The sequence below is a fragment of the Oncorhynchus gorbuscha genome, linkage group LG16, assembly GCF_021184085.1.
Source record: "Oncorhynchus gorbuscha isolate QuinsamMale2020 ecotype Even-year linkage group LG16, OgorEven_v1.0, whole genome shotgun sequence".
NCBI classification, from domain to species: domain Eukaryota; kingdom Metazoa; phylum Chordata; class Actinopteri; order Salmoniformes; family Salmonidae; genus Oncorhynchus; species Oncorhynchus gorbuscha.
Window position 1 is genome coordinate 13,246,012 of NC_060188.1, and position 25,856 is coordinate 13,271,867.

At 43.8% G+C, this 25,856-nt stretch overlaps 3 protein-coding genes across 7 annotated transcripts in view; all 3 read left to right on the forward strand.

The window, feature by feature from the left end:
- The window catches only part of LOC124000093 (synaptotagmin-C-like), a 44,605-nt gene extending 43,008 nt beyond the window's left edge, over window positions 1-1,597 (forward strand). The window contains exons 8-10 of the mRNA XM_046306222.1: window positions 27-156; window positions 734-824; window positions 1,289-1,597. Coding sequence (XP_046162178.1) covers window positions 27-156; window positions 734-820 — 217 coding nt within the window. The 3' untranslated portion in view covers window positions 821-824; window positions 1,289-1,597. The remainder of the gene's footprint in view (window positions 1-26; window positions 157-733; window positions 825-1,288) is intronic.
- An 8,238-nt stretch (window positions 1,598-9,835) lies between these two features.
- Window positions 9,836-24,325, forward strand: LOC124000390 (mediator of RNA polymerase II transcription subunit 25-like). 5 transcript variants are annotated; one of them, XM_046306714.1, is made up of 20 exons: window positions 9,836-10,004; window positions 10,918-11,045; window positions 11,138-11,183; window positions 11,292-11,416; window positions 11,511-11,609; window positions 13,076-13,196; window positions 13,336-13,492; window positions 13,583-13,710; window positions 13,847-13,895; window positions 14,185-14,459; window positions 14,589-14,687; window positions 15,693-15,778; window positions 15,902-15,959; window positions 16,093-16,200; window positions 16,572-16,745; window positions 20,121-20,234; window positions 20,422-20,493; window positions 22,753-22,923; window positions 23,153-23,273; window positions 23,803-24,325. In XM_046306714.1, the coding sequence occupies exons 2-20, from the start codon at window positions 10,921-10,923 to the stop codon at window positions 23,907-23,909; spliced, it is 2,235 nt and encodes a 744-aa protein (XP_046162670.1). In that variant the 5' UTR covers window positions 9,836-10,004; window positions 10,918-10,920; the 3' UTR covers window positions 23,910-24,325. The 5 variants fall into 5 exon arrangements, with proteins under 5 accessions (XP_046162670.1, XP_046162669.1, XP_046162667.1 ...); XM_046306713.1 differs by having other exon boundaries at window positions 13,592-13,710; window positions 13,820-13,895; XM_046306711.1 differs by having other exon boundaries at window positions 9,837-10,004; window positions 13,820-13,895.
- Window positions 16,758-20,114, forward strand: LOC124000392 (transcription initiation factor TFIID subunit 1-like). The gene is made up of 2 exons (XM_046306716.1): window positions 16,758-17,537; window positions 17,573-20,114. Exons 1-2 carry the CDS (start codon window positions 16,776-16,778, stop codon window positions 17,759-17,761), a joined length of 951 nt encoding a protein of 316 aa, XP_046162672.1. The 5' UTR covers window positions 16,758-16,775; the 3' UTR covers window positions 17,762-20,114.
- Window positions 24,326-25,856: the final 1,531 nt, after the last annotated feature.

The following is a 25,856-nucleotide window of genomic DNA, read 5'->3' on the forward strand; positions in this document are numbered from 1 at the left end:
TCTGTACCTGGCTGTGTGTTGGGCAGTATTGGTCATAATGAGGTCATAGGAATGTGTCGTGTGGGCAGTGACGCTGAGGGTCCTGGGAGGGAGCACTGGACTGCCATGCTGGCCAACCCCCGCAAGCCCATAGACCACTGGCACCAGCTCGTCGAGGTAATTATGTGCATGTGTGTGTGTGTGTGTGTGTGTGTGTGTGTGTGTGTGTGTGTGTGTGTGTGTGTGTGTGTGTGTGTGTGTGTGTGTGTGTGTGTGTGTGTGTGTGTGTGTGTGTGTGTGTGTGTGTGTGTGTGTGTGAGTGAGTGAGTGTGTGACTACATTGCTTTTTTGTGCAGGCCTGTGCTCTCATTCTATTTTCCTACTTCATGTATGTAATTGTACTTGGCCTTCTTTTCCCCTGTTCAAACTAGTCTTTGTTTTTCTATTCAGTCATTGTAAGTGACCACACAGTAGTCTGGGGGCCGTATGTATCAAGCATCTCAGTGTTGGAGTGATGTTTTTCCTTTTAGATCACATTGAATAAGATGAAACAGACAGCAGGGGGGACCTGATCCTAGATCAGTACTCCTACTCTGAGATGCTTGAAACATACTGTACAACAACTGGTCTGTCTATTCAACCACTCACCATATTTTTTATTAGTAATGAAATATCTATTTTAGCATACATTTACCTTTGTTATCTACAGTGTCTGTGTTGGTGATACTAACTCTGCTTTAATATATTTCTCCAGGAAAAACTTGTGGCCTCATTTGTGTCAAAGAGTCCCGCAGCCTCTCCCAAGCCTCACATCGTGGTGGACAGTCCTCACTCTGAGTAGAACTGTGAGTAGAACTCTTGGTTCAATGCTCTCACATGTAGTACCAGGACCAGTGTTGGAGTCCTTTCCATTTCAATTCAGATAAATTAGTTGTATGATTTAGAAAACATTGTCATTACAAAGGACGGGCAATTTCTGCTTCATGAATTAGATTGAATTGATTTCCTGCATTGCCTTTATTGAAGTGGACCCCAACCCTGACACACAATTTTTCAATATTCCATTGCTTTCTGTGGAGGGACCTATATAACCACAGCTTTGTGATTATAATCTTGGTGAATGTGATCCAGCTGAGACTCAGAGGCTGTTAGATTAATGAGCTGTGAGGCAAGAGTATCTGTACCATCTAGATGTTATGTACCCCACCCCCTGACTTACTGTACTCTAAGGCTCTGTTCTCTGTTTATGTATCTTCTCACCTGCACTGTCTCTCCTGCTTTATCTCTCTCTTTTTCCTCTTCTCCCCAGGTTATTATCATCTTTCCAGTTCCAGACTTTCTTTCTGCTCATCTGTGAATAATTCTCTCCATCAAACAAAGAGAGATAAGGAGACACATCGACTGCTACTGCTGTTCTACTGCTACTGCTGAATATTCCAACTCCTGTCCTGTCGCAACGAAGCACAGGAATACAGAATCTACACTCTATACAAGCAACACTTAGAACTCTGAGACACACACGCACGCACGCACACACACGCACGCACACACACACACACACACACACACACACACACACACACACACACACACACACACACACACACACACACACACACACACACACACACACACACACACACACACACACACACACACACACACACACACACACACACACACACACACACACACACACACACACACACACACACACACACACAGTGCTTCAGGTTAGTGCCAGTAATTCATCCAGGAGGAGTGTGATGATGCACATTTCTCCCTCCAATCAAACCTGGGCCTAATGTTTCTGCTCTATATGGACTTCAAAAGACAAACCGTGCCAATGCTTTACTTTAGGCCATTAGTATACAAGTGTAGAAGTTAGGAAACATCCATGTAGTGTTTCCAGCAGGACAAACATCAGTTGTGGAGACTCTAGTGGTTTGGGCCTACCCTCTGGATCTGGGCTTTTCTGGCTTCTTTTAGCTGAAGGAAGGAACCTTTGCCGGTCGTTATTATTGATGTCAGGGGAGGGAGAAATGTGGATGAACCCATCTGCTGAAGCATGTTGCGTAACCTTGAAATGTGTCCCTTCGCCTCATTATTTTGTCACCTTCTTCATGGTGCTCATTAATGTGAATTTGCTTTTATTTTTCAATTTGTTTGGTTTTGGGGGTTTGTGTAATATAATCATCCAGAAAGGAATTTATCCATACCATTTTTTTACGATCCACTAAGGATGTGACTGTGAGTACTCGAAGACCTGAAATATTTGAGCGCCTTGGGATGTTACAGGAATAGTGTTCCCCTGTTTGGACATACTGGCAGACTTTACCCCAGAGGACTCTACAGGGGAACTGTGATGAGGACGGACCTGCTCGGCTTGGAGTGCACTTACTGGAAATGTATCCTACAGGGAAGGATTTCACCATTATATCGAATTTTTCTATCATTCCAAGATTTTGTTTTTTGGAAAGACATTATTTAATTTGAAAAGATAAGAATTGTCTGCAGTCCATCATGTCTCCGACTGGACGACAACGTTAGAAGGACACACACATTTGTGTTGCTTTGATTTGTGTGTATTTCTGTGTTTGTGTGTGTGTGTTTTGTATTCGTGTGCGTCTGTATGTGTATGCCTGTGTGTTTGTGTGTGTCACTGTGACCTTCTGTGTGACACGTTTCTGTGCTCATGACGTCCCTATCTTCTACCTGTCCTCGCGGCCCCACACCATTCCTAGCATCCACAGACTGAAACTCCTGTCTTTGAACAAAATGTGTCTTCTGTCCTGTGTGTCTTAGAGGAACCATTTGTTGTAGGACCCATTGCACTTGGTGGGGAGTGGGATACTTATGATCCCTGAAGAACAGTCGGTCTCTCACAGAGATTAGAGTGTATTGTGTGTGTTGTTTCCCAATCACTCAAAAGTGCCCCCCCCTGCCTGATCTAAGTAACTGTGTTGGTTGTGTACTACTTTTAGTAAATGTGTACTGTGTGTCTGAGGGGAAACCAGTTGGCACCGTGATGTTAGATACGTTTTGATTACTTGAGGTAGAATTTTTGGGCTGAGTAATGACTCTTTTATGTCCCCTAGCAGTCCCTCCAAACGGGGAGACAGAGAGGGGGTAGCCATGTCCTTTGTCTTTAGTGAAATACGATGACTCCCTGTTTACGCTCTGCACTTCCTCTTTAAGCACCATGTGGCTACTGCCATGAGAGAACCATGTCTACCACCACTTCTGCTACTATAACCTCAACTAACAGTTAGCACTACTAATGCTATGGCTGCCATTTCCCCTTAAACGCTTTCAGGGGGATCCAGTACTATTCCAACTTCAGGCCAAGGAAGTGCAGGGATGCTTACTGGTATGCTTGGTATGTACACAGATTAAAGCCGTATATCCCATATCATAGCCAGAAGTTTTCCATCTGGAACTGTATGTCTGCTCAGGTTGTTCTGGGAGGTCATTGATCTGCCTGTATAAGTAGATACTATAGTACTGTATAGTCCTATATCTACTTATACAGTACTGTATAGTACTGTATAAGTAGATACTCTCTCTTTTTCTCTTCTCTCTCTCTCTCTCTCTCTCTCTCTCTAAATATACCTTTCTCTTGCCCCTTTATCTCTTTCTATACCTCACTCTCTTTTTCTCTCCCTCTCTCTCTCTTTTTCTCTCCCTCTCTCTCTCTCTCTCTCTCTCTCTCTAAATATACCTTTCTCTTGCCCCTTTATCTCTTTCTATACCTCACTCTATTTTTCTCTCCCTCTCTCCCTCTCTCTCTCTTTTTCTCTCCCTCTCTCTCTCTCTCTCTCTCTCTCTCTCTCTCTCTCTCTAAATATACCTTTCTCTTGCCCCTTTATCTCTTTCTATACCTCACTCTCCTTTTCTCTCCCTCTCTCTCTCTCTCTCTCTCTCTCTGAATATACCTTTCTCTTGCCCCTTTATCTCTTTCTATACCTGTCTCTCACTCTCCTTTTATCTCTTTCTATACCTGTCTCTCACTCTCCTTTTATCTCTTTCTATACCTGTCTCTCACTCTCCTTTTATGTCTTTCTATACCTGTCTCTCACTCTCCTTTTATCTCTTTCTATACGTGTCTCTCACTCTCCTTTTATCTCTTTCTATACCTGTCTCTCACTCTCCTTTTATCTCTTTCTATACCTGTCTCTCACTCTCCTTTTATCTCTTTCTATACGTGTCTCTCACTCTCCTTTTATCTCTTTCTATACGTGTCTCTCACTCTCCTTTTATCTCTTTCTATACGTGTCTCTCACTCTCCTTTTATCTCTTTCTATACGTGTCTCTCACTCTCCTTTTATCTCTTTCTATACGTCTCTCTCTCTCCTTTTATCTCTTTCTATACCTGTCTCTCACTCTCCTTTTATCTCTTTCTATATGTGTCTCTCACTCTCCTTTTATCTCTTTCTATACCTGTCTCTCACTCTCCTTTTATCTCTTTCTATACCTGTCTCTCACTCTCCTTTTATCTCTTTCTATACCTGTCTCTCACTCTCCTTTTATCTCTTTCTATACGTGTCTCTCACTCTCCTTTTATCTCTTTCTATACGTGTCTCTCACTCTCCTTTTATCTCTTTCTATACGTGTCTCTCTCTCTCCTTTTATCTCTTTCTATACCTGTCTCTCACTCTCCTTTTATCTCTTTCTATATGTGTCTCTCACTCTCCTTTTATCTCTTTCTATACCTGTCTCTCACTCTCCTTTTATCTCTTTCTATACCTGTCTCTCACTCTCCTTTTATCTCTTTCTATACCTGTCTCTCACTCTCCTTTTATCTCTTTCTATACCTGTCTCTCACTCTCTTTGATTGCTTGTTCTCCCACTCTATTTCTGAAAACTCCCTTTTCCCCACTTCCCTCTCTCTCCACACAGCCATTCACCCCCTCTCTCCGCCTCCCTCCATCTTGCCCGCTCTCTCTGTGTGTAGGACTCCTCTCTCCTCTGTCTCTCTCAGTGTTAGTGCAGTTCTGAATGGACATGGGGAAACATGTGTGCATGCTTATATTAACATGAATGATGTCAACTTGATGCAATGAAAATTAAATAAGTGATGCTTTAAGCAAAACCTGACAATGAACTTGATATTAATACTACTAATGATGAAAATGGAGACCTAGCAATCGTTCTCTCTGTAATCAAAACATTGATGATAAATAACATTGTTTATCCTGTATGTCTTCATTAAATAGTTATTCCTGATTTAATTTTAGATTCTTTAAAACAAATATAATTTCTTCAGAAGTTTCCATTTTATATGGGTTAAACGGATAAATAGACATTTGAACAGAAGTGAGACATTCAGTCAGGATGCTTGTTTCAGCCAGAGAACTAGGGGGAGGAGGGTGAAGAGGAAGATGATGTAGGTGAATGTGTGGGAGATGATGTGGCTGAAGCAATAATCATGGAAATAAAGGATATGTATCATCCAGCCTCATTCTGTGTGTGTTTGTTTATTAATCACTGTGTGTGAAGTAGTTGTGTGTGTGTGTGTGTGTGCATGCCTTGTGTATTATGTACATATACAGTAGCCTACCCACACACTGGACCTATATATATAGTGGGGCAAAAAAGTATTTAGTCAGCCACCAATTGTGCAAGTTCTCCCATTTAAAAAGATGAGAGAGGCCTGTAATTTTCATCACAGGTACACTTCAACTATGACAGACAAAATGAGAAAAAAAATCCAGAAAATCACATTGTAGGATTTTTAATGAATTTATTTGCAAATTATGGTGGAAAATAAGTATTTGGTCAATAACAAAAGTTTATCTCAATACTTTGTTATATACCCTTTGTTGGCAATGACAGAGGTCAAACGTTTTCTGTAAGTCTTCACAAGGTTTTCACACACTGTTGCTGGTATTTTGGCCCATTCCTCCATGCAGATCTCCTCTAGAGCAGTGATGTTTTGGGGCTGTTGCTGGGCAACACGGACTTTCAACTCCCTCCAAAGATTTTCTATGGGGTTGAGATCTGGAGACTGGCTAGGCCACTCCAGGACCTTGAAATGCTTCTTACGAAGCCACTCCTTTGTTGCCCGGGCGGTGTGTTTGGGATCATTGTCATGCTGAAAGTCCCAGCCACGTTTCATCTTCAATACCATTGCTGATGGAAGGAGGTTTTCACTCAAAATCTCATGATACATGGCCCCATTCATTCTTTCCTTTTCGATCAGTCGTCCTGGTCCCTTTGCCGAAAAACAGCCCCAACGCATGATGTTTCCACCCTCATGCTTCACAGTGGGTATGGTGTTCTTTGGATGCAACTCAGCATTCTTTGTTATATTTTGGTTTCATCTGACCATATGACATTCTCCCAATCTTCGTCTGGATCATCCAAATGCTCTCTAGCAAACTTCAGATGGGCCTTGACATGTACTGGCTTAAGCAAGGGGACACGTCTAGCACTGCAGGATTTGAGTCCCTGGCGGCGTAGTGTGTTACTGATGGTAGGCTTTGTTACTTTGGTCCCAACTCTCTGCAGGTCATTCACTAGGTCCCCCCGTGTGGTTCTGGGATTTTTGCTCACCATTCTTGTGATCATTTTGACCCCACGGGGTGAGATCTTGCGTGGAGCCCCAGATCGAGGGAGATTATCAGTGGTCTTGTGTCTTCGATTTCCTAATAATTGCTCCCACAGTTGATTTCTTCAAACCAAGCTGCTTACCTATTGCAAATTCAGTCTTCCCAGCCTGGTGCAGGTCTACAATTTTGTTTCTGGTGTCCTTTGACAGCTCTTTGGTCTTGGCCATAGTGGAGTTTGGAGTGTGACTGTTTGAGGTTGTGGACAGGTGTCTTTTATACTGATAATGAGTTCAAACAGGTGCTATTAATACAGGTAATGAGTGGAGGACAGAGGAGCCTCTTAAAGAAGAAGTTACAGGTCTGTGAGAGCCAGAAATCTTTCTTGTTTGTAGGTGACCAAATACTTATTTTCCACCATAATTTGCAAATAAATTCATTAAAAATCCTACAATGTGATTTTCTGGATTTTCCCCCCTCATTTTGTCTGTCATAGTTGAAGTGTACCTATGATGAAAATTACAGGCCTCTCTCATCTTTTTAAGTGGGAGAACTTGCACAATTGGTGGCTGAATAAATACTTTTTTGCCCCACTGTATATATCTGTATCCAGACTGTATTGAATCTTCTTTGAACCTATAAGACCTTCCTCTCTCTCTTTCCTACCATGCATTATCGTCGTGTGTAATTATTTAGTCACTTTGTCATGAATTCTTTATTGTGTCCTCACTTTATCTAAATGCAAAGTGGAGTGCTGCTGCCTGCCTTGAGTGTGTCTTTCTCTGGTCTGCCACCTACTGTTGCTTTGTGAGTCTTTTCTAGTAGTCATCTAAATGCCAGGGAAGTCATGCAGTGATTATACCCTTATGAACTGAGCATTATAGTCATGCCCACTATCAGCACACTGAAACTCTGCTACACCAACCGAGGGGGAAGTGTGTGTGCGCGCTTGCATGCACATGTGTATTTTATATATTATATATATATATGTGTGTGTGAGACAAAGAGAGAATAGTAAGGAAGGATTAAGAGAGTGAGGGGAAATGACACAGAGAAAGGGGAAGGCAGGATTGGATGAGGAGATTAATTAAAAAGACAAGGAATGGAATCGAAAGAGTGTGTGTGTGAGAGTGAGTGTGTTTGTGTGTGAGGGAGAGGCGGAGGAGAACAGGTCTGTATATAGACACACTTGACTAGGTGCGAACGGGGCACCTGCAGCACTTTGACAGTGTGAGCAGTATGAGAACAGTTCAGAACAACACACACACATACACACAGAAGTGCAGAAGCACCAGTTAGCACTGCTACAACACCATGAACTGCTGAGGTGGGTGGGGCTGGAGGTGGGTGAAGGGGCCGGGGGAACTGCTGTCTCCATGGCAACGTTCCCACCGTGCAAAAAAAAATAATTTAGTCGGAAAGACATTTCACTCAGTTCAGTGAGCTGAAAGAAGCAGAGAGGGGGGAGAGAGAGACTGAGGGAGGTGTGTGCAATACAATACATAGAACTGTTTCTATCACACTGGAGGGATTTATTAGGAAGCTGTCAGCTGCGCATTACTGCTAATATTTGACACATTACTATATATAATGGTAATGTATTCTGTTATCTCATTAAATATATATGTCATTGCTGTGGGTGAGCCTTTGGTGTTTTTGAATTTAGCAATGAAAGAAAGCAACGACACCATATAGATAAAGGGAATGTAAACCTGATATCTATGTGACAAAAATATAAATATTCACTGTGTAAGACTCATCATATGCAATATGGCTACACTTTTCAGTCCACTCCCTATACAATTTCAAATTTTCAACTTAATGTTATGCCTCCATAACTGTCACCCCAGAATTAGAAATAACCTCTGTGTGTGTGTGTGTTTATTTGTGTTTTGACCTAATACTGTTTTCCAAAATCAGTGTCAGTTATTTGTCGTAACCCAGTACTGTCTGTATGTCAGGTGTATCAGTGTGTTGGTGGTGATTACCTGTTGAGAACCAGATGGTCCCCTCTCTCCCAGCTGGAGGAGCCCGTCAAAAGAGGGATCGTCTATACTACACACCCCCTGGAACAACCAGACAGGACAATCAAAGCATCTGATAGAGAAAAATGATCAAATCCCACAGAACAGTCCCCTAAAGCAATATGCCATTTCTCATCACCAAGAGGAAGTCAAAATACAACAGTGACTAAATTTGTTTTCCAACCACATCAGGAGTTGTAAGCTTTTCTAATTGCAGGAGAACTGCCAGGTCGGCCAATTGAATTTCAAAAGCAGTGACAAGCTGCACTTCCCTCAGAGCTACAAAATACATCAAAGTCCCCTAGAAAGGGATGGACACACGGTCCCTTAATACCGGAATTAATTTGGCCACTGTGCTTAAGTCAGAATGAAAGGCTGTGTGGGTTTAATGAGTTTGGGACCCAATGATAGCCTTGGGCACACTCCTGGCCCCGCACAAACCCTGCTAAGGTCACTGGGAGCCAGCGCCCATGATGTGGCCCTCACTTGCTGTTTGCCCATGGCCTAAATAGAACTGCTGCCACTTTACAGAGCCTTGCACTGCTTTAAATTGGCTTAAATGGATTCAGAACATTGTTTCTGTGGGATTGAGTTTGATGAGCTCTGATGCAGTTTGCTGTTCGCTGGGCTGTGCTGACTGGCTCACAGTGCCACAGGGGAATAGATTATATTGAAGGACGAGAGAAACACAGCGCCCGTTGCATTCCGTTCACAGGTTTCGCTCGTGGCGCATTGTGTTGATTTGACAACAGGTTAGCTCGCTGAAGGCCGCCCCAGTAATTATGTGCTTATTTCAGCACAGAGGATAGGAGGTGATCGAGACATGTCTTGGTTATAAAAAGGTTACGTTGGCAAGGGGGTTAGGCAGAACCTGTAGGCCCATTTCACAACCTATGTAACCGTACAGGACGTATAGGTTTATGCTTGATGTACTGGATACATGGACAAGGGGGGCTATAATCACTGATGTATCACTTCCTTGCCTGTTGTCTCTCAAATCATGCAGCTCACTGCCTTCAAGACCTAGTCATTTTCTAAGACTAGCAGACTGTGCTGACCTCTGGTGTAACAAGGCGGTATGGCATATATGGCAACGAAATAATATCTCATATATATTATATGTCTCTATAATTTCACTGTAAATGTCATCAATTTAGTATACATGATAGGACTGTCACTGTCAGTTACCACTTAGGTCCCTAATGGCAGCCATAGAGAGGTCAATCAGTTCTTGATCAGTTGCTCGGTTGTTGATTGAGCATCCCTTATGGTCCATTTTCAAGCTCAACCAGGCCTGAGATGTCGATAACAGAACGTTTGACTAGTGGTTTGTTTTCGGCACGGCCTACTTTGTGTGTCAAAATGACAATGGTTTCGTTTTATTAACTGTATAATTTAAGTATTTGGTCTGGTCTAAAACACAATTATTTGGCTGACGGCTAAATACCGCCAGGTGAGTAGCCCTCTAGCTAGCTGAACGCAATTAATGATTTGCTGATGGAAATCCTTTGGCTAGCATTGGCTTGTGGCCACCTCACCAATGGTATAATGTATACATGCCCACGATTCATGGAATTTCTACTTCGCTTACTAAAGCTTTTATATTAGTCTATTAAAATGTTTGACATGTTAACCACGTTACCGTTAGCTGTATAACTTTATAGTGAATGTAAGAGTTGCTGGTCATTGATGTACAAAAGTTAGCGGGAGCTAAGCTAACGTTGGCTGACTAGGGGTGTGTGTGTTCATTACGCCGATTCTACCTTTTACTCCAAACGGAAAACGTTTTTCCACAACCAATAGTTCATATTAGGCGAATTCAGTTAGGACCCTCACTGTTATTGTTTTTTTTTGCTCCCGTTTGGTTATTAAACGGTTTCCGTTTCAAGACGTATTGAACACACACACACACACACACACACACACACACACACACACACACACACACACGTAACTAGGATGCTTTGACTGAGCATAATCAGTAGCCGTGTTCCATCAGTATACGTTTATTTATAGTTGTCCAGCTAAAAACGACAAAAAGGAGTGTAGCTAATTATGCATTTTACGCCTGTCTAGTTCTAATCTTCTGCCTACAGCACTATACCGGATTTGGTTATTTTTCAATATGGACAACTGATTCTGGACTGATGGACAACTTTCCATCTGCTATTCCATGCATTTCGTTTTTATCAAGATCGAGTGTTCATGTGAGGTATTGTTAAATAGTTAGCTATCATAACGTAAACCTAGGTATCATATGTATAGGTATGTTATGCATACCTGTCACAACCGGTAATCACAGGGAGAGCAACTTTTATTATGGCCCAGTAACTGATTCAACTAGTCAACTTTTTTTCTCCATCTAGATCATGGACCTGCCCATTAAACCTGGCGCCAATCAAGTGGCAGACGTGGTGTTCGTCATCGAAGGAACTGCAAACCTCGGCCCCTATTTTGAATCCCTCAGGAAACATTACATACTACCTGCAATCGAGTAAGTGGACTTCAATTGTACTTTTTGCTTCATTGGGTGTGTACAATATCGCTCTGTGGAGTCCTGACTTGGTCCCTGTCCCATCATCACAGGTACTTCAATGGAGGCCCTCCAGCAGAGACAGACTTTGGAGGAGATGTGAGTCTTAATTCAACTTTGTTTTCTCCTTACAGTTATTACTATTTACTTACTCTTTATTTAATAAGGTATGAGAACAACAATGCCAATTCTCTCCTCTTCTCTCAGTATGGAGGCACACAGTATGGTCTTGTTGTGTTCAACACAGTGGACTGTGCTCCTGAATCCTACGTCCAGTGTCACGCACCAACCAGCTCAGCCTTTGAGTTTGTCTCGTGGATTGACAGCATCCAGTAAGATTTGTTTTTGTAAAGCCATTTAGAAGGACATGTTAAGATTCGTTAGTATTAATCTTCCTTGATCAATGTGTAACTTTGTCTCTGTCAGGTTCATGGGAGGAGGAGCAGAGAGCTGTAGTCTCATCGCAGAGGGTCTGTCTGTGGCCTTGCAGCTCTTTGATGACTTCAAAAAGATGAGAGAGCAAATGTGAGTTATTTTTTTATTACTAAACTCAGCAAAAAAAGAAACGTCCTCTCACTGTCAACTGTGTTTATTTTTAGCGAACTTAACATGTTACAAATATTTACACAAGATTCAACCACTGAGACATAAACGGAACAAGTTCCACAGACGTGACTAACATAAAATGGAATAACGTGTCCCTGAACAAAGGGGGGTCAAAATCAAAAGTAACAGTCAGTATCTGGTGTGGCCACCAGCTGCATTAAGTACTGCAGTGCATCACCTCATGGACTGCACCAACTTTGCTAGTTCTTTCTGTGAGATGTTACCCCACTCTTCCACCAAGGCACCTGCAGGTTCCCTGACATTTCTGGGGGGAATAACCCTAGCCCTCACCCTCTGATCCCAGGTCCTCTCTTCGCTGGCCATGGCAGAACACTGACATTCCTGTCTTGCAGGAAATCACGCACAGAATGAGGTGTGGCTGGCGTCATTTTCATGCTGGAGGGTCATGTCAGGATGAGCCTGCAGGAAGGGTACCACATGACGGAGAAGGATGTCTTCCCTGTAACGCACAGCGTTGAGATTGCCTGCAATGACAACAAACTCAGTCCGATGATGCTGTGACACACTGTCCCAGACCATGACGGACCCTCTCCCTCGAAATCGATCCCGCTCCAGAGTACAGGCCTCGGTGTAACGCTCATTCCTTCGACAACAAGCGCGAATCCGACCATCACCCCTGGTGAGACAAAACCACGACTCGTCAGTGAAGAGCACTTTTTGCCAGTCCTGTCTGGTCCAGCGATGGTGGGTTTGTGCCCATAGTTGTTGCCTATTGTGGACAGTCTGAGCACTGATGGAGGGATTGTGCGTTCCTGGTGTAACTCGGGCAGTTATTACCATCCTGTATCTGTCCCGCAGGAGTGGTGATCGGATGTACCGATCCTGTGCATGTGTTGTTACACGCGGTCTGCCACCGTGACGATCAGCTGTCCGTCCTGTCTCCATGTAGCGCTGTCTTAGGCATCTCACAGTACGGACATTGCAATTTATTGCCCTGGCCACATCTGCAGTCCTCATGCCTCCTTGCAGCATGCCTAAGGCACATTCACGCAGATGAGCAGAGTCTCTGGGCATCTTTCTTTTGGAGTTTTTCAGAGTCAGTAGAAAGGCCTCTTTAGTGTCCTAAGTTTTCAGAACTGTGACCTTAATTGCCTACCTTCTGTAAGCTGTTAGTGTCTTAACGACCGTTCCACAGGTGCATGTTCATGAATTGTTTATGGTTCATTGAACAAGCATGGGAAACAGTGTTTAAACCCTTTACAATGAAGATCTGTGAAGTTATTTGGATTTTTAAGAATTTTTAAGAATTATCTTTGAAAGACAGGGTCCTGAAAAAGGGACATTTCTTTTTTTTGCTGAGTTTAGTAGATACACACACACACACACACACACACTAGCATATGTCTCTTTTCTCTATTAATCAGAGGTCAGACACACAAAGTATGTGTGCTGCTGTGTAACTCTCCGCCATACCTGCTCCCTGCCGTGGAGAGTGTCAGCTATACGGGCTGCACTGCAGACAATCTGGTCAAGATCATCAGAGATGTAAGTAACATAGCACCTCTATCAGATAGCCTGTATGGGGCATTTTGATAACCCGCTGGGGCATTTTGGGGAATGATGTGACTTCTGTACTTATTAATGGCTGCTGATATCCCATAATAACCTTGTGCCTATTCCTCAGAGAGGGATTCATTTTTCTGTGGTGTCGCCACGGAAACTGCCAGCGTTACGGGCACTGTTCGACAGGGCGTCACCAGTCGGGGGACAGGTCGACCCCCACCCAGACTACAGCCAAGACCCCTTCCACATGATCCTGGTTAGGGGTATCTCACTTCCTGGTGAGGAGCAGCACTCAAAATACTTGACAGAGAACAGATTGATTGAAGTCAGTATCGGCCCATCAAATTCTAAAATGTTTCTTTCTCAAGTGTCATCAGGGGGAGGATCGGGCCTTCTCAAACCTATTCTACCCCCTCAACCCCTGCCTGTCAGTCAGCCTCCTCTTGGTCCCACCTCGCAGGCTCCTCCACCAATAAGCACGGCCCATCCATATCAGGTACTGAAGATATGTTTTAACTTGGTAGCTTTTACCAGCCCATCAACATTGGATTGACAGGCTCTTAGCTGACACAGTGTTCTCTCTCCCTCTCTTGCTGCCCTGTCAGCCCCCACCTTCCCTTAACGCGGCCCAGGCAGCTGCACAGATGGCTGTAGAGGCAGCCAACAACCAGAAGAGTCGCTGTGAGTACCAATAGCCTGCATTCTTCTATCCTCTGTCACCGGTATGGTTGATCATCAGCCCAGATTGATTGCTAGTCTATTACAGGGGTGTTCACCTCTTACCCTACGAGGTCCGGAGCCTGCAGGTTTTCTGTTCTACCTGATAATTAAATTCACCAGGTCAAAATCAGTCCCTGATTAGAGGGTTAGAATGGGGGGGGACAGTACGGAACTGGCTTCGAAGTTCAGAGTTGAATATGAGGGGTCTATTATGTCTGTTACCTTTTCTTTTTTGGCATCCCCCATCCAGTCCCAGGCATGGTCAATCCTGGTCCCCCATTCAGCGGTCAGTCAACTCTCCCATCTGTAGCAGGAGTGAAGTTGGCTCCCTCCAGTCAGCCCAGCCTGTCCACAGTCACCATAGTTTCCACACCCATGTTGCCTCAGCAACAAGTCCCTCCCCCACAGCAGCAACAAGTCCAGCCGCCAGGACAACCACAGCCCAATCAGCAGCAGTCGGTGCCCCCTCAGCAGCAACAGCCCACAGCCAATCAGCAGACGCCCCCATCCTCACAGCCTGGCATGGTGAGTCCTGTCCATATGTTGCATCATCTTCCCACAATACTCCACATCAATATTCAACTTCTCTGCCTCCAGTCAAGATGTCTTTCTCTCCATCTAACGCTTTGTCTTTCTCTCATTTTCTTCTGATAGCCAGGTGTGTCTGCAGCCCAGGCAAATCCGATTGGGGGGCAGCAGCAAGGCGTTGCCAATAAGATTGTAGCATGGAGTGGGGTACTGGAGTGGCAAGAGGTGAGGGAAACTAGAACTTGGTTTAAACATGCTGCTGAAGAGGTCTATACTTCTATTTGTGTTCAAGTCATCCTCTGACCTTGTAAGGAAATGTTATAAGGTCTGCAACAAAGCTATGCTTGGAACTGATTGAATCAACTGTCATTGATTGTGATGTGAATAATCATACTATACCTTTGATGGATTTCACCTCAGGTCAAAGTGATGGAGTTACTTGACATGGTTGAACCTGTTGTAGGGGAACATGGATTTTAATGATCTAAAATACTAATCAACTCTGGAGATGTTTGTGTTTCCAAGCCATTTGAAAACCTGACTTGGTCAATAATCACTAAGTATTGACTGATTTGCACTACTTCTTCTGTGATACCTGTTGACCATGAAACTCTATCACACAACAATGTGCAGCAAGCCTACACACTGTAACCAACACACAGTTAGACCACAACATCCCCAAACACGTAGACAATAGACATAGTATTGCCACATGTCACTAAAGTGCATCTGAAGTCACGTATCAATAGATGCAGCATTCCGGTTAGATTTGTATATCTTCCTTGTTCAGGTCAGGATATTGCTGGATCATATCTTAGTCTCCTCTAATCCACCAGAGTCCTCCCAAATGCTGTACAGTACACATATAAAGAACCCATACATCTGGTCTTTAATCCCAACACAATGCAGTAGTAATGGTCAACAGGGACTGCAGCAGAGCGGACCAATCTGGGATTGATCCACTATTGATCCCCTGAAGATGAACGTTGCTTATTTTCCCGTAGGATTGGCGCCATCCATCCTCTTCACAATGTTCCACTGGCAGCACTGTTTTGCATGTTGGGTCATTTCTAACATGGAGGTTTTTATTCAAACGGTGCCCCTGGGTGTAGGACCGAAGCCCCCTGGTCACTGTATGCTAACTTCCAAACCTCTCCTTCCATTTCTCCAAACATTCCTCTCCTCCCTCCCTCCCTACCTCCCCCACCCTCTCTCCATCCATCACTTCAGAAGCCCAAAGCCTCGTCTATGGATTCCAATACCAAACTCACTCGCTCCCTGCCCTGCCAGGTGCAAGTCAACCAAGGAGAGAACCTGTGAGTGTTTCACTGAAACTATCTTTGATATCATGCCAGTGTCAGCTGCACTGATTGGTCATTGTGTGTATTGCTATATGTATGAAGAGGTCTAATTGGTTTGTTCCCTGTTCTTCATGACAGAAATGCCGACCAGTGGCCACAGAAGCTCATCATGCAATTGATCCCACAACAGCTACTGGTGAGAGAACCCTCTCTGTGTGTATGTGTGTGTGGTATATGTGTGTGTGTGTGTGTGTGTGTGTGTGTGTTCAGAAATTCCTCGATGAGATTGAGAATACAGACATCTAAATAAAGTATTTCTCCCTCCTCAGACAACACTCGGTCCCCTCTTCAGAAACTCTAGAATGGTTCAGTTTCTCTTCACCAACAAAGATGTGGAGTCACTAAAAGGTCTTTATCGTATCATGGCCACTGGATTTGTAAGTCCAGCTCTTCTGCTTCACACGCTCTATTTTTGCTGCCGTTTGTCCCTATCCTTTTCTGTCTCAATATTCAATACAGTGGAGTCTCAACAATAGACATCAGCAGTTCCCTCCATTGTGCACAAGATGGACTAGGCAGATATAAATAGGCTGCAGTAACACTCTGAGAACACTAGAGGGGGCACCATGTTCATAATTTAGTAAACGTCTACAGAGATTTTCAATGCTTATGGGAGTCATAGAAAAACTGCATGCAGCCTGTGAGATTTACCCAGGTCCGATTCAGGTCAGGTTGACTGGTTTTGTGTCACTTGAACTATGACGAGGTCTGTGACAGACTGACTGACAGTTCTGCCCTCTGGCTGCAGGCGGGGTGCGTCCACTTCCCCCACAGCGCCCCCTGTGAGGTGCGGGTGCTCATGCTGCTCTACTCCTCCAAGAAGAGGATTTTCATGGGCCTCATCCCCAACGACCAGAGTGGCTTCGTCAACGGCATCCGACAGGTCATCACCAACCACAAACAGGTCCAGCAGCACCGCTCGGTGAGTCATACAGACACGGGTCATCAACAAATGCAAACACTGCTCGGTGCGTCAGACAGACAGGTCCAGCAGCACCGCTCGGTGAGTCATACAGACACGGGTCATCAACAACTACAAACACTGCTCGGTTCGTCAGACAGACAGGTCCAGCAGCACCGCTCGGTGAGTCATACAGACACGGGTCATCAACAACTACAAACACTGCTCGGTTCGTCAGACAGACAGGTCCAGCAGCACCGCTCTGTGAGTCATACAGACACGGGTCATCAACAACTACAAACACTGCTCGGTTCGTCAGACAGACAGGTCCAGCAGCACCGCTCGGTGAGTCATACAGACACGGGTCATCAACAACTACAAACACTGCTCGGTTCGTCAGACAGACAGGTCCAGCAGCACCGCTCGGTGAGTCATACAGACACGGGTCATCAACAACTACAAACACTGCTCGGTTCGTCAGACAGACAGGTCCAGCAGCACCGCTCGGTGAGTCATACAGACACGGGTCATCAACAACTACAAACACTGCTCGGTTCGTCAGACAGACAGGTCCAGCAGCACCGCTCGGTGAGTCATACAGACACGGGTCATCAACAACTACAAACACTGCTCGGTTCGTCAGACAGACAGGTCCAGCAGCACCGCTCGGTGAGTCATACAGACACGGGTCATCAACAACTACAAACACTGCTCGGTTCGTCAGACAGACAGGTCCAGCAGCACCGCTCGGTGAGTCATACAGACACGGGTCATCAACAACTACAAACACTGCTCGGTGCGTCAGACAGACAGGTCCAGCAGCACCGCTCGGTGCGTCAGACAGACAGGTCCAGCAGCACCGCTCGGTGAGTCATACAGACACGGGTCATCAACAACTACAAACACTGCTCGGTTCGTCAGACAGACAGGTCCAGCAGCACCGCTCGGTGAGTCATACAGACACGGGTCATCAACAACTACAAACACTGCTCGGTTCGTCAGACAGACAGGTCCAGCAGCACCGCTCTGTGAGTTAGGAGGGAATGAAGGGATTCAACATGAGGAAAGGGGGTAGTATACACGCTAGTGACTGGAGCTATACTAGCCAGCACAGTGGAAGGGCTTCCCAAGAGCAGTCTTGGGCCAATGAGGTGGTCAATTTATTTTTGTACCTTTTTTTTACTAGGCAAGTCAGTTAAGAACAAATTCTTATTTTCACTGATGGCCTAGGAACAGTGGGTTAACTGCCTTGTTCATGGGCAGAACAACAGATTTTCACCTTGTCAGCTCGGGGATTCGATCTTGCAACCTTTTGGTTACTAGTCCAACGCTCTAACCACTAGTCTACCAGAGGAAAATGTTTTCCTGTTTGAGAGCACCGCCCCTTGTCATTTCTGGTTTGATCTCGTTTACAGTCCACACAATTCTAACAACCGTTAGGATACCGTGTTTTCCTTCAGGTTAACATTTAGCGTGCAGATTTTGTGACAGAAACGGAATGCTTCAGTTACAAATCCAACCTGCCTGTGGTCTACATGACTTTATATCCTCACAGCCTTTCTGCTCCCATTATAGTTGATGCCGCCTGTCTACTCATGCTGCAAATTTAAGTGAAAAAACATGTTAGACCGTGTGTATTTAGAGAAGACTGAGACCTTGTGTCCCATTACATATTCAAAGCTGCATTGCTAATGGAGAATTGCTATGGAAATCTCAACACAATTAAAATTTCAATTATTTGATCATTGTTTGGGGTATTTTTTTCTAGACGTGACTCTGGAATTGTGTTACTGGTGATTTAGATATGATTTTATAACCGTGAAAGACCTAAATTGAATATTTTCCCTGAACCATATAGATGACTTGATTGTATTCAATTATAATTATGGATGGGGTTAGAAATAATTTCACTATTCGAATAGTATCATGAATATTTGTCAGATATCTGGATATTCTAAATACATGTGGTTTTTAAACTTTAACCTGAGCACTGCTGCCTGAAGGAGAGAGGCTGGTGCACTATGCTGCAGAGGGGGCGGTGTATGTGAGATAGGACCGGAGGGAGGGCGAGAGAGACGGTTATAGTTAGCTAGGCTAACAACAACCTACTTGTTGGTTGCTCGTTGTAGCCTACCTCTTCTCATTTCACTAACTTTTAATTACATAATTTTATTCCATCTCACATGTATTAGTAAACTCACTCTACTTTCTACACATTGAGACTCTTCCCAGCTTTGATTGGCCAACATAAATAACAAGCTACACAAGAAGGATACCTCTTTTTTTTCTGGGGAGCACGTCATAACTACATTATAAAGTTTGTTTTATTAAAAACTATACAGAATATTTTTGATTAATTATTTGAAATTTGTAAAAGGCTTTTTCAGTGTTAAAATAGGCCTACATTGTTTTTTTTGTTGATAAAATTAATACTCACAAGTATTTGAATACATGCACATCCCTAGTTAAAATGGTCAAAAAATAGCTTCTTAGCAAAGAGCATTTTCTTAAGCTGTCTGAGTGGAGAGGGGAAAACTTAACAAGCTGTTATTGGCAGAGAGGTTTGAAACTCTCTTATTGGTCTATTATCTAATTTACCGCCTGGTGATGTCACCAGGTAGGCCAAAACGCCAACCCACCAAAACAATATTTCAGATGGTCTTTTAAAACAGCTCTGACACTAAAAGAGCATTATCATAATTTTCATAGTACTATTCCAACCTCAGTGTGTAAAACAGTAAAATCACATTTTGACTGCACTGGGCCTTTTAATGTGTGCTCTGGGTGTTTTTAGGCAGGCTGCTGAGTTAAATAGGAAGTCCACAGGGAAGAGAGAGGAGAAAATAGAGGAGAGGAGACGGACAGCTTTTATCCTGAGAGACTGCAGATCCTAGATCAGGGGTGTCAAACTAATTTACCCCGCGGGCCACATTCTGTCTTCACTGAGGTCTGGAGGGCCGCACTTCAAATGGGTAATATTTCCTCGCCGTCAAAATGTGCAAAAATATTCCTCCATCACTTTTGGAATTTTCGATGCTCTCTGACTGTCTAGCTTTCGTTGACTGTTAGCAAACTGGACAGAGTGAAGAGACTAAATGTAGGTCAATTATCATTTCTGCGCAGTTTCGATTTGGTTTTAGTCATTGCAATGTCAATTGAGATTGGTTTTCCCCCGAAAAAATATAGATTAAAAAAACTGCAGGCAGGATTGAATCATCTTGTGGCCTTGATTTTGACACATGTCGTAGATGGTGGTGTTGTCTCATTCAGTGCCAGGATTAGACAGGTTAGGATAGGCAGGAATACCATTATAAGTATGTGTCACAGTTATAGGGATGTTGGTTACACATGTAAACCTTACATTAGAAAAGTAACCTTATTGGTTCTCTTCTCCAGTTAGGTTCAGGAGGGCCGATGCCAGGGCCACCTGGCCAGGTTCAACCCAATCAGAACTTCCTCAACCGGCCGCAGGGGCCCATCCCTGTCTCCCATGGCAACGTGCAGCAGCAGGTACTGTGATTAATCCTGTGGTTTCTCAGCTTGTGCACTCCTCATTTCCTCCCTCTCCCCTCACACACTCCTCCTGTCTGCATCTCCTGTTTCTATTGTCCCGCAATGACTGCATGTCCCGCAATGACTTTCATCTCCTCCCCTTCTGCACCTTCTCTTCCTCCTCTTCTCTATCTCCTCTGTTCAGTCTGTGGTGGTGGGCATGCCCTCTGTTAGTCAGGTCACTCTGATGGAGGAACAGCAGAGACAGGCCAACCTGGTGAGACTCACACACATATACACAAAAACTCTCACCCAAAATACATTTTAAAAAATGCACTGAACTTTACCAGGCACAAACTCTCCTTGTGCTCGTTTTGGCACCTGTCTGGTTGGTCAGCAGCTCCTCTCCACTCTGCATGTGTTGGCTACTCTCTCACACTGTCTCAATGGGTGCTCACTGCTACCAATATAGCCAGCCCAGCATGTTCTGGGTTCAGCGAGTTACATTTGGCCTGTCTCTTTTTAAAGTGAACCCGGTACACCGTTCCAATGAATCATATGTACAGTGCCTTCAGAAAGTATTCATAGCCTTTGAGCCTGAATTCAAAATGGATGAAATGGTTTTTTTCTCACCCATCTACACACAAATACCCCATAATGACAATGTGAAAATGTGTTTAAAAATGTTAGCAAATTTATTTAAAATGAACTACAGAAATATCTCTAACCTAAGTATTCACACCCCTGATTAATACTTTGTAGAAGCACCTTTGGCAATGATTACAGCTGTGAGTCTTTCTGGGTAAGTTTCTGGACTGTACTATATTTGCCCATTATTCTTCTTAAAATTCTTCAAACTCTGTCAAGTTGATTGTTGATCATTGCTAGACGGCCATTTTCAAGTCTTGCCATAGATTTTCAAGCCAATTTAAGTCAAAACTGTATCTAGGCCACTCAGGAACATTCATTGTCGTCTTGGTGAGCAACTCCAGTGTAGATTTGGCATTGTGTTTTAGGTTATTGTCTTGCTGAAAGATGAATTCCTCGCCCAGTATCTGTTGGAAAGAAGACAACCAGATTTTCCTTTATGATTTTGACTGCTTAAAGCTGTATTCAATGTATTTTTATCCCAAAAAACTCCGTAGTCCTTACCGATGACAGGCATACACATAACATGATGCAGCCACCACCATGCTGTAGAATATGAAGAATGGTACTCAGTTGTGTTGTATTTTCCCCAAACATAACACTTTGTTTTCAGGACAAAATGTTCATTTTCTTTGTCACATTTTAAGTGCCTTGTTGCAAACATGTTTTGGAATATATTCTGTTGGACATAAGACTGAAAAAACACCAGCAAATCAAGTGTTTTTAATTTTTGAAATCTCCAAAGTATTCCCCAATGTATAATAGAGGGATATATGTGATTGTGTATAAATGTAAGCAAGGTTTGAAATGATAATATTTTAGTCAAATATTATATCTGTTTGTGCTTCTTGCGGTCAATTTTAAGTCTACAAATGATTTGTTATTATGTTCTGGCCACTGAAGAAAAGATTGTTCTGCGGCTGAATGTAGTTTATGATCCCTGCTGTACAGGTTTCCCTTCTCCTATCACAACCATTCAACTTTTTAACTGTTTTAAAGTCACCGTTGGCCTCATGGTGAAATCCCTGAGCAGTTTCCTTCCTCTCCGGCAACCGAGTTAGGAAGGACGCCTGTATCTTCATAGTGACGGGGTGTGTTGATACACCTTCCAAAGCCTATTTAATTGGGGCGGCAGGGTAGCCTAGTGGTTAGAGCGTTGGTCTAGTAACCGAAAGGTTGCAAGTTCAATCCCCAAGCTGACAAGGTACAAATCTGTCGTTCTGCCCCTGAACAGGCAGTTAACCCACTGTTCCTAGGCAGTCATTGAATTTGTTACATTCTTGCCTAGATAAATAAAGGTAAAATAAAATGTAAAAAATAACTTCACCATGGATATTCAGCGTCTGCTTTTTAATATTTATTTTATTATTATTTTATTTTTTTACACATCTACTAATCGGTGCCCTTCTTTGTGAGGCATTGAACAACCTCCTTGGTCTTTGTGGTTGAATCTGTGCTTGAAATTCACTCCTCGATTGAGGGACCTTACAGATGGTTGTTCTGTATGTGTGGGGTACAGAGATGGTCTAGTAATTCATAAATCATGTTAAACACTATTATTGCACACAGTGAGTCCATGCAACTTATTATGTGACTTGTTAAGCACATGTTTACTCCTGAACGTTTTTAGGCTTGCCATAAAAAAGGGGTTGAATACTTATTGATTCAAGACTTTATTTATTTTCTAAAAAATGTATAGAAACAAAATTTAATTGTGTGTGTAGACCAGTGACACAAAATCTAAATTCAGGCTGTAACACAACAAAATATGGAAAAGGGGAAGGGGTGTGAATACTTTTTGAAGGCACTGTATTTAAAGTCTCACTCTACTTAGTCCTATTATCTCTCCAACCTTCTAAACCTCTTTGACTCTCTGCTTCTCATCCAGATGACGATGAGAGCATCAGGCGCACCTAATCAGCAGCCGCCTGTCACAGGTGCTCCGCCCAACCAGGTCGCTCAGGGTGGACAGGCCCCGCCCCAGGGTGCCATGCTCCGCCTTCCAAACCCAGGAGCCAATCCGCAGCTGCGCAGTCTCCTCCTCAGCCAACAGCAGCCAGTAAGAACACAACAGTTAACTCTACCAGCCTTGACCGTCATTCATGAAATAAATTTGTTGTTATAGTGCATTGTCTTGTAGCCAGGGCTAGATCACCACTGCATACTCTAGAAAGGCTTCTAAATATGTAATACTTGTCTCTATTAGTTAATGATAAAGGATATAAGAATGAAGGTCCTACCTACTGTATGATTGATGGTAACCTAGGTGTTGTGTTCCTGTCTCTCAGCAGGGGGGTGTTGGTCACATGCAGGGCATGATGCCTCACCAGGGGCTGGGAGGGCAGCTGGTCCACCCTACTCCAGGAGCGGGCCCCCAAATGCAGGCCCAGTGGAGACAGCCCCTGGCAGGTTAGCTACAGCCGTGGACCCTTTCACTCACATCACACACTGTAAAGACAGTTTGGAGCTAGACATCAGTGCAAGGATTGGCTTTAGAATGCAATCTGTCATTAGGAAGCAATTGTTTCCTAATGATTGAGCTTTTGTGTGTAAACTGCTAAATTCAAAAGGGAGGGTGATTGAACATATCTCTCCCATCCGTGCCTATGGTTATCAGACTGAGACTGGGCTATATGGCGTTGACACCAGCAGCAGGATGAATTGAGGATGTCACAGATTAGAGTGATGCCTTCTCATAGAGTATGTGCAGGGTGCCTTTCACTTTGCTGCAACCTGATAGCTGAACAGTTTAGACTCGCACTTCACATTCTTGGTTTTTGCTCAAGTCTGCTCGATAATGCTGTTTACTTCGTGCGTCACTGACTCTATCTGTAACTCAACAGTAGTTAGTCTGTAGTTTATTACCACTGTGTTTATGATGATGTAATCAATGCATATGTTGCTGTCCCAGGTTAACTCTCTTCTCTCTCTCTCTCAGGTCAGATGATGATGGCTGCTGGTCAGAGGGGCCCTGGAGCCCAGCCCCCCGGGATGCCCCAGGTGTCTTCCGTCATGGAGGACGAGATTCTCATGGACCTTATTTGAGTTTGGACCCAAAAAGACTACATCCCCAGCAACTAGCATTTTCAGTTTCATCATGGGGGCAGACTGGGAGATGTAGTTTTCCTAGTTTCTACTCTGGCTTTTTTTTATTATTTTTTATATCAAAAGTTTGTACTGTAGAGTTATTGGAGGTGATGAGGGGAGGACATGCAAGCACCCACTCTCATGCATATGCACACACACACAAACTCACACCCTATCACACACCTAATGAAGCCAACGCAATGGGAGGACAGTGTTCATTACACTGTTGTGTGCTTGTATGGAAAACTGTTTTGCATTAATTTAATTGTTTATATGAAATGTCTTTTTTATTGAGATTTAACTTTTTCTGAAGTTGTGTTTTTGAGCTATATTACATTGTTTTATTGAGATGAAATACATACATTTTGACAGGAGCCAACCGATGTGTAAGAGTCCTTTTTAAAAGTGAGTATACACATAGACCAGGGCTCTCCAACCCTGTTCCTGGAGAGCTACTGTCCTGTAGGTTTTCACTACAGTCCTGTTCCTGGAGAGATACTGTCCTGTAGGTTTTCACTACAGTCCTGTTCCTGGAGAGCTACTGTCCTGTAGGTTTTCACTACAGTCCTGTTCCTGGAGAGATACTGTCCTGTAGGTTTTCACTACAGTCCTGTTCCTGGAGAGATACTGTCCTGTAGGTTTTCACTACAGTCCTGTTCCTGGAGAGCTACTGTCCTGTAGGTTTTCACTACAGTCCTGTTCTTGGAGAGATACTGTCCTGTAGGTTTTCACTACAGTCCTGTTCCTGGAGAGATACTGTCCTGTAGGTTTTCACTACAGTCCTGTTCTTGGAGAGATACTGTCCTGTAGGTTTTCACTACAGTCCTGTTCCTGGAGAGCTACGGTCCTGTAGGTTTTCACTACAGTCCTGTTCCTGGAGAGCTACTGTCCTGTAGGTTTTCACTACAGTCCTGTTCCTGCAGAGCTACCGTCCTGTAGGTTTTCACTACAGTCCTGTTCCTGGAGAGCTACTGTCCTGTAGGTTTTCACTACAGCCCTGTTCCTGGAGAGCTACTGTCCTGTAGATTTTCACTACAGTCCTAATCTAGCGCACCTGATTCTAATAATTAGCTGGAGCAAAAACTTGCAAGACTGTAGCTCTCCAGGAACAGGGTTGGAGAGCCCTGACATAGATTGATCTGTGCCCGAATGCCTGTTATCCAACTCTTTCTGACAGTAGTCTGTCTGAATGTGTGTATTAACACTACAGCAGTGTGTGAGAATGACTAAAATAGACACACCGATATATAGTTTAAAGTGTGTTTCTGCCAAATGGAGTCAGTGTTAATTCTAACTACTCCAATATGTTATGGAACCATACCGAGGCCTCCTGTGCCAAGTAGTTATACCAGATGGCGTCGCTTGGCCATGTTTTCCCTGGCATAATGCACAATCAGGCTGACCGCATGCGCACATGGCAGTGTCCACATATGTGCCCAAAATGAGCTTCACACGGCTAAAAACAGACTAAACACACATACACATTGCAGACACTCGCATAACTCAACTCGTCCATTAAATATTGTTGCCGATAAATCCTGTAGCGTGTCTTATACACAGACACCTGTACTAACTGCACACATTCCAGTGAGCTGTATACACATGCTGCAAAACTAAACATTATGTATACTTTAACCTTATTACCCCACAGACCAACACATTGTTAGCCCTGTGCAGATGCACAGACGGGAAGTGATGTCAGTCCCTGTCACCAGGGAGACAGAGATGGTTGCTTAGATACCATGACACTGGGTTCTTGTTTCTAAGCTTTTTTCTCCACCTCTCCCTCACTACTCACACAGACGGAAAGACAGAGACACTGACTAGTCCCCCAGTGGCTGGCGTTCATCTCTCATCTGCCTCCCTCCTTCCATCACTGGTCGACCCTGTGAGCTGACATTCTCT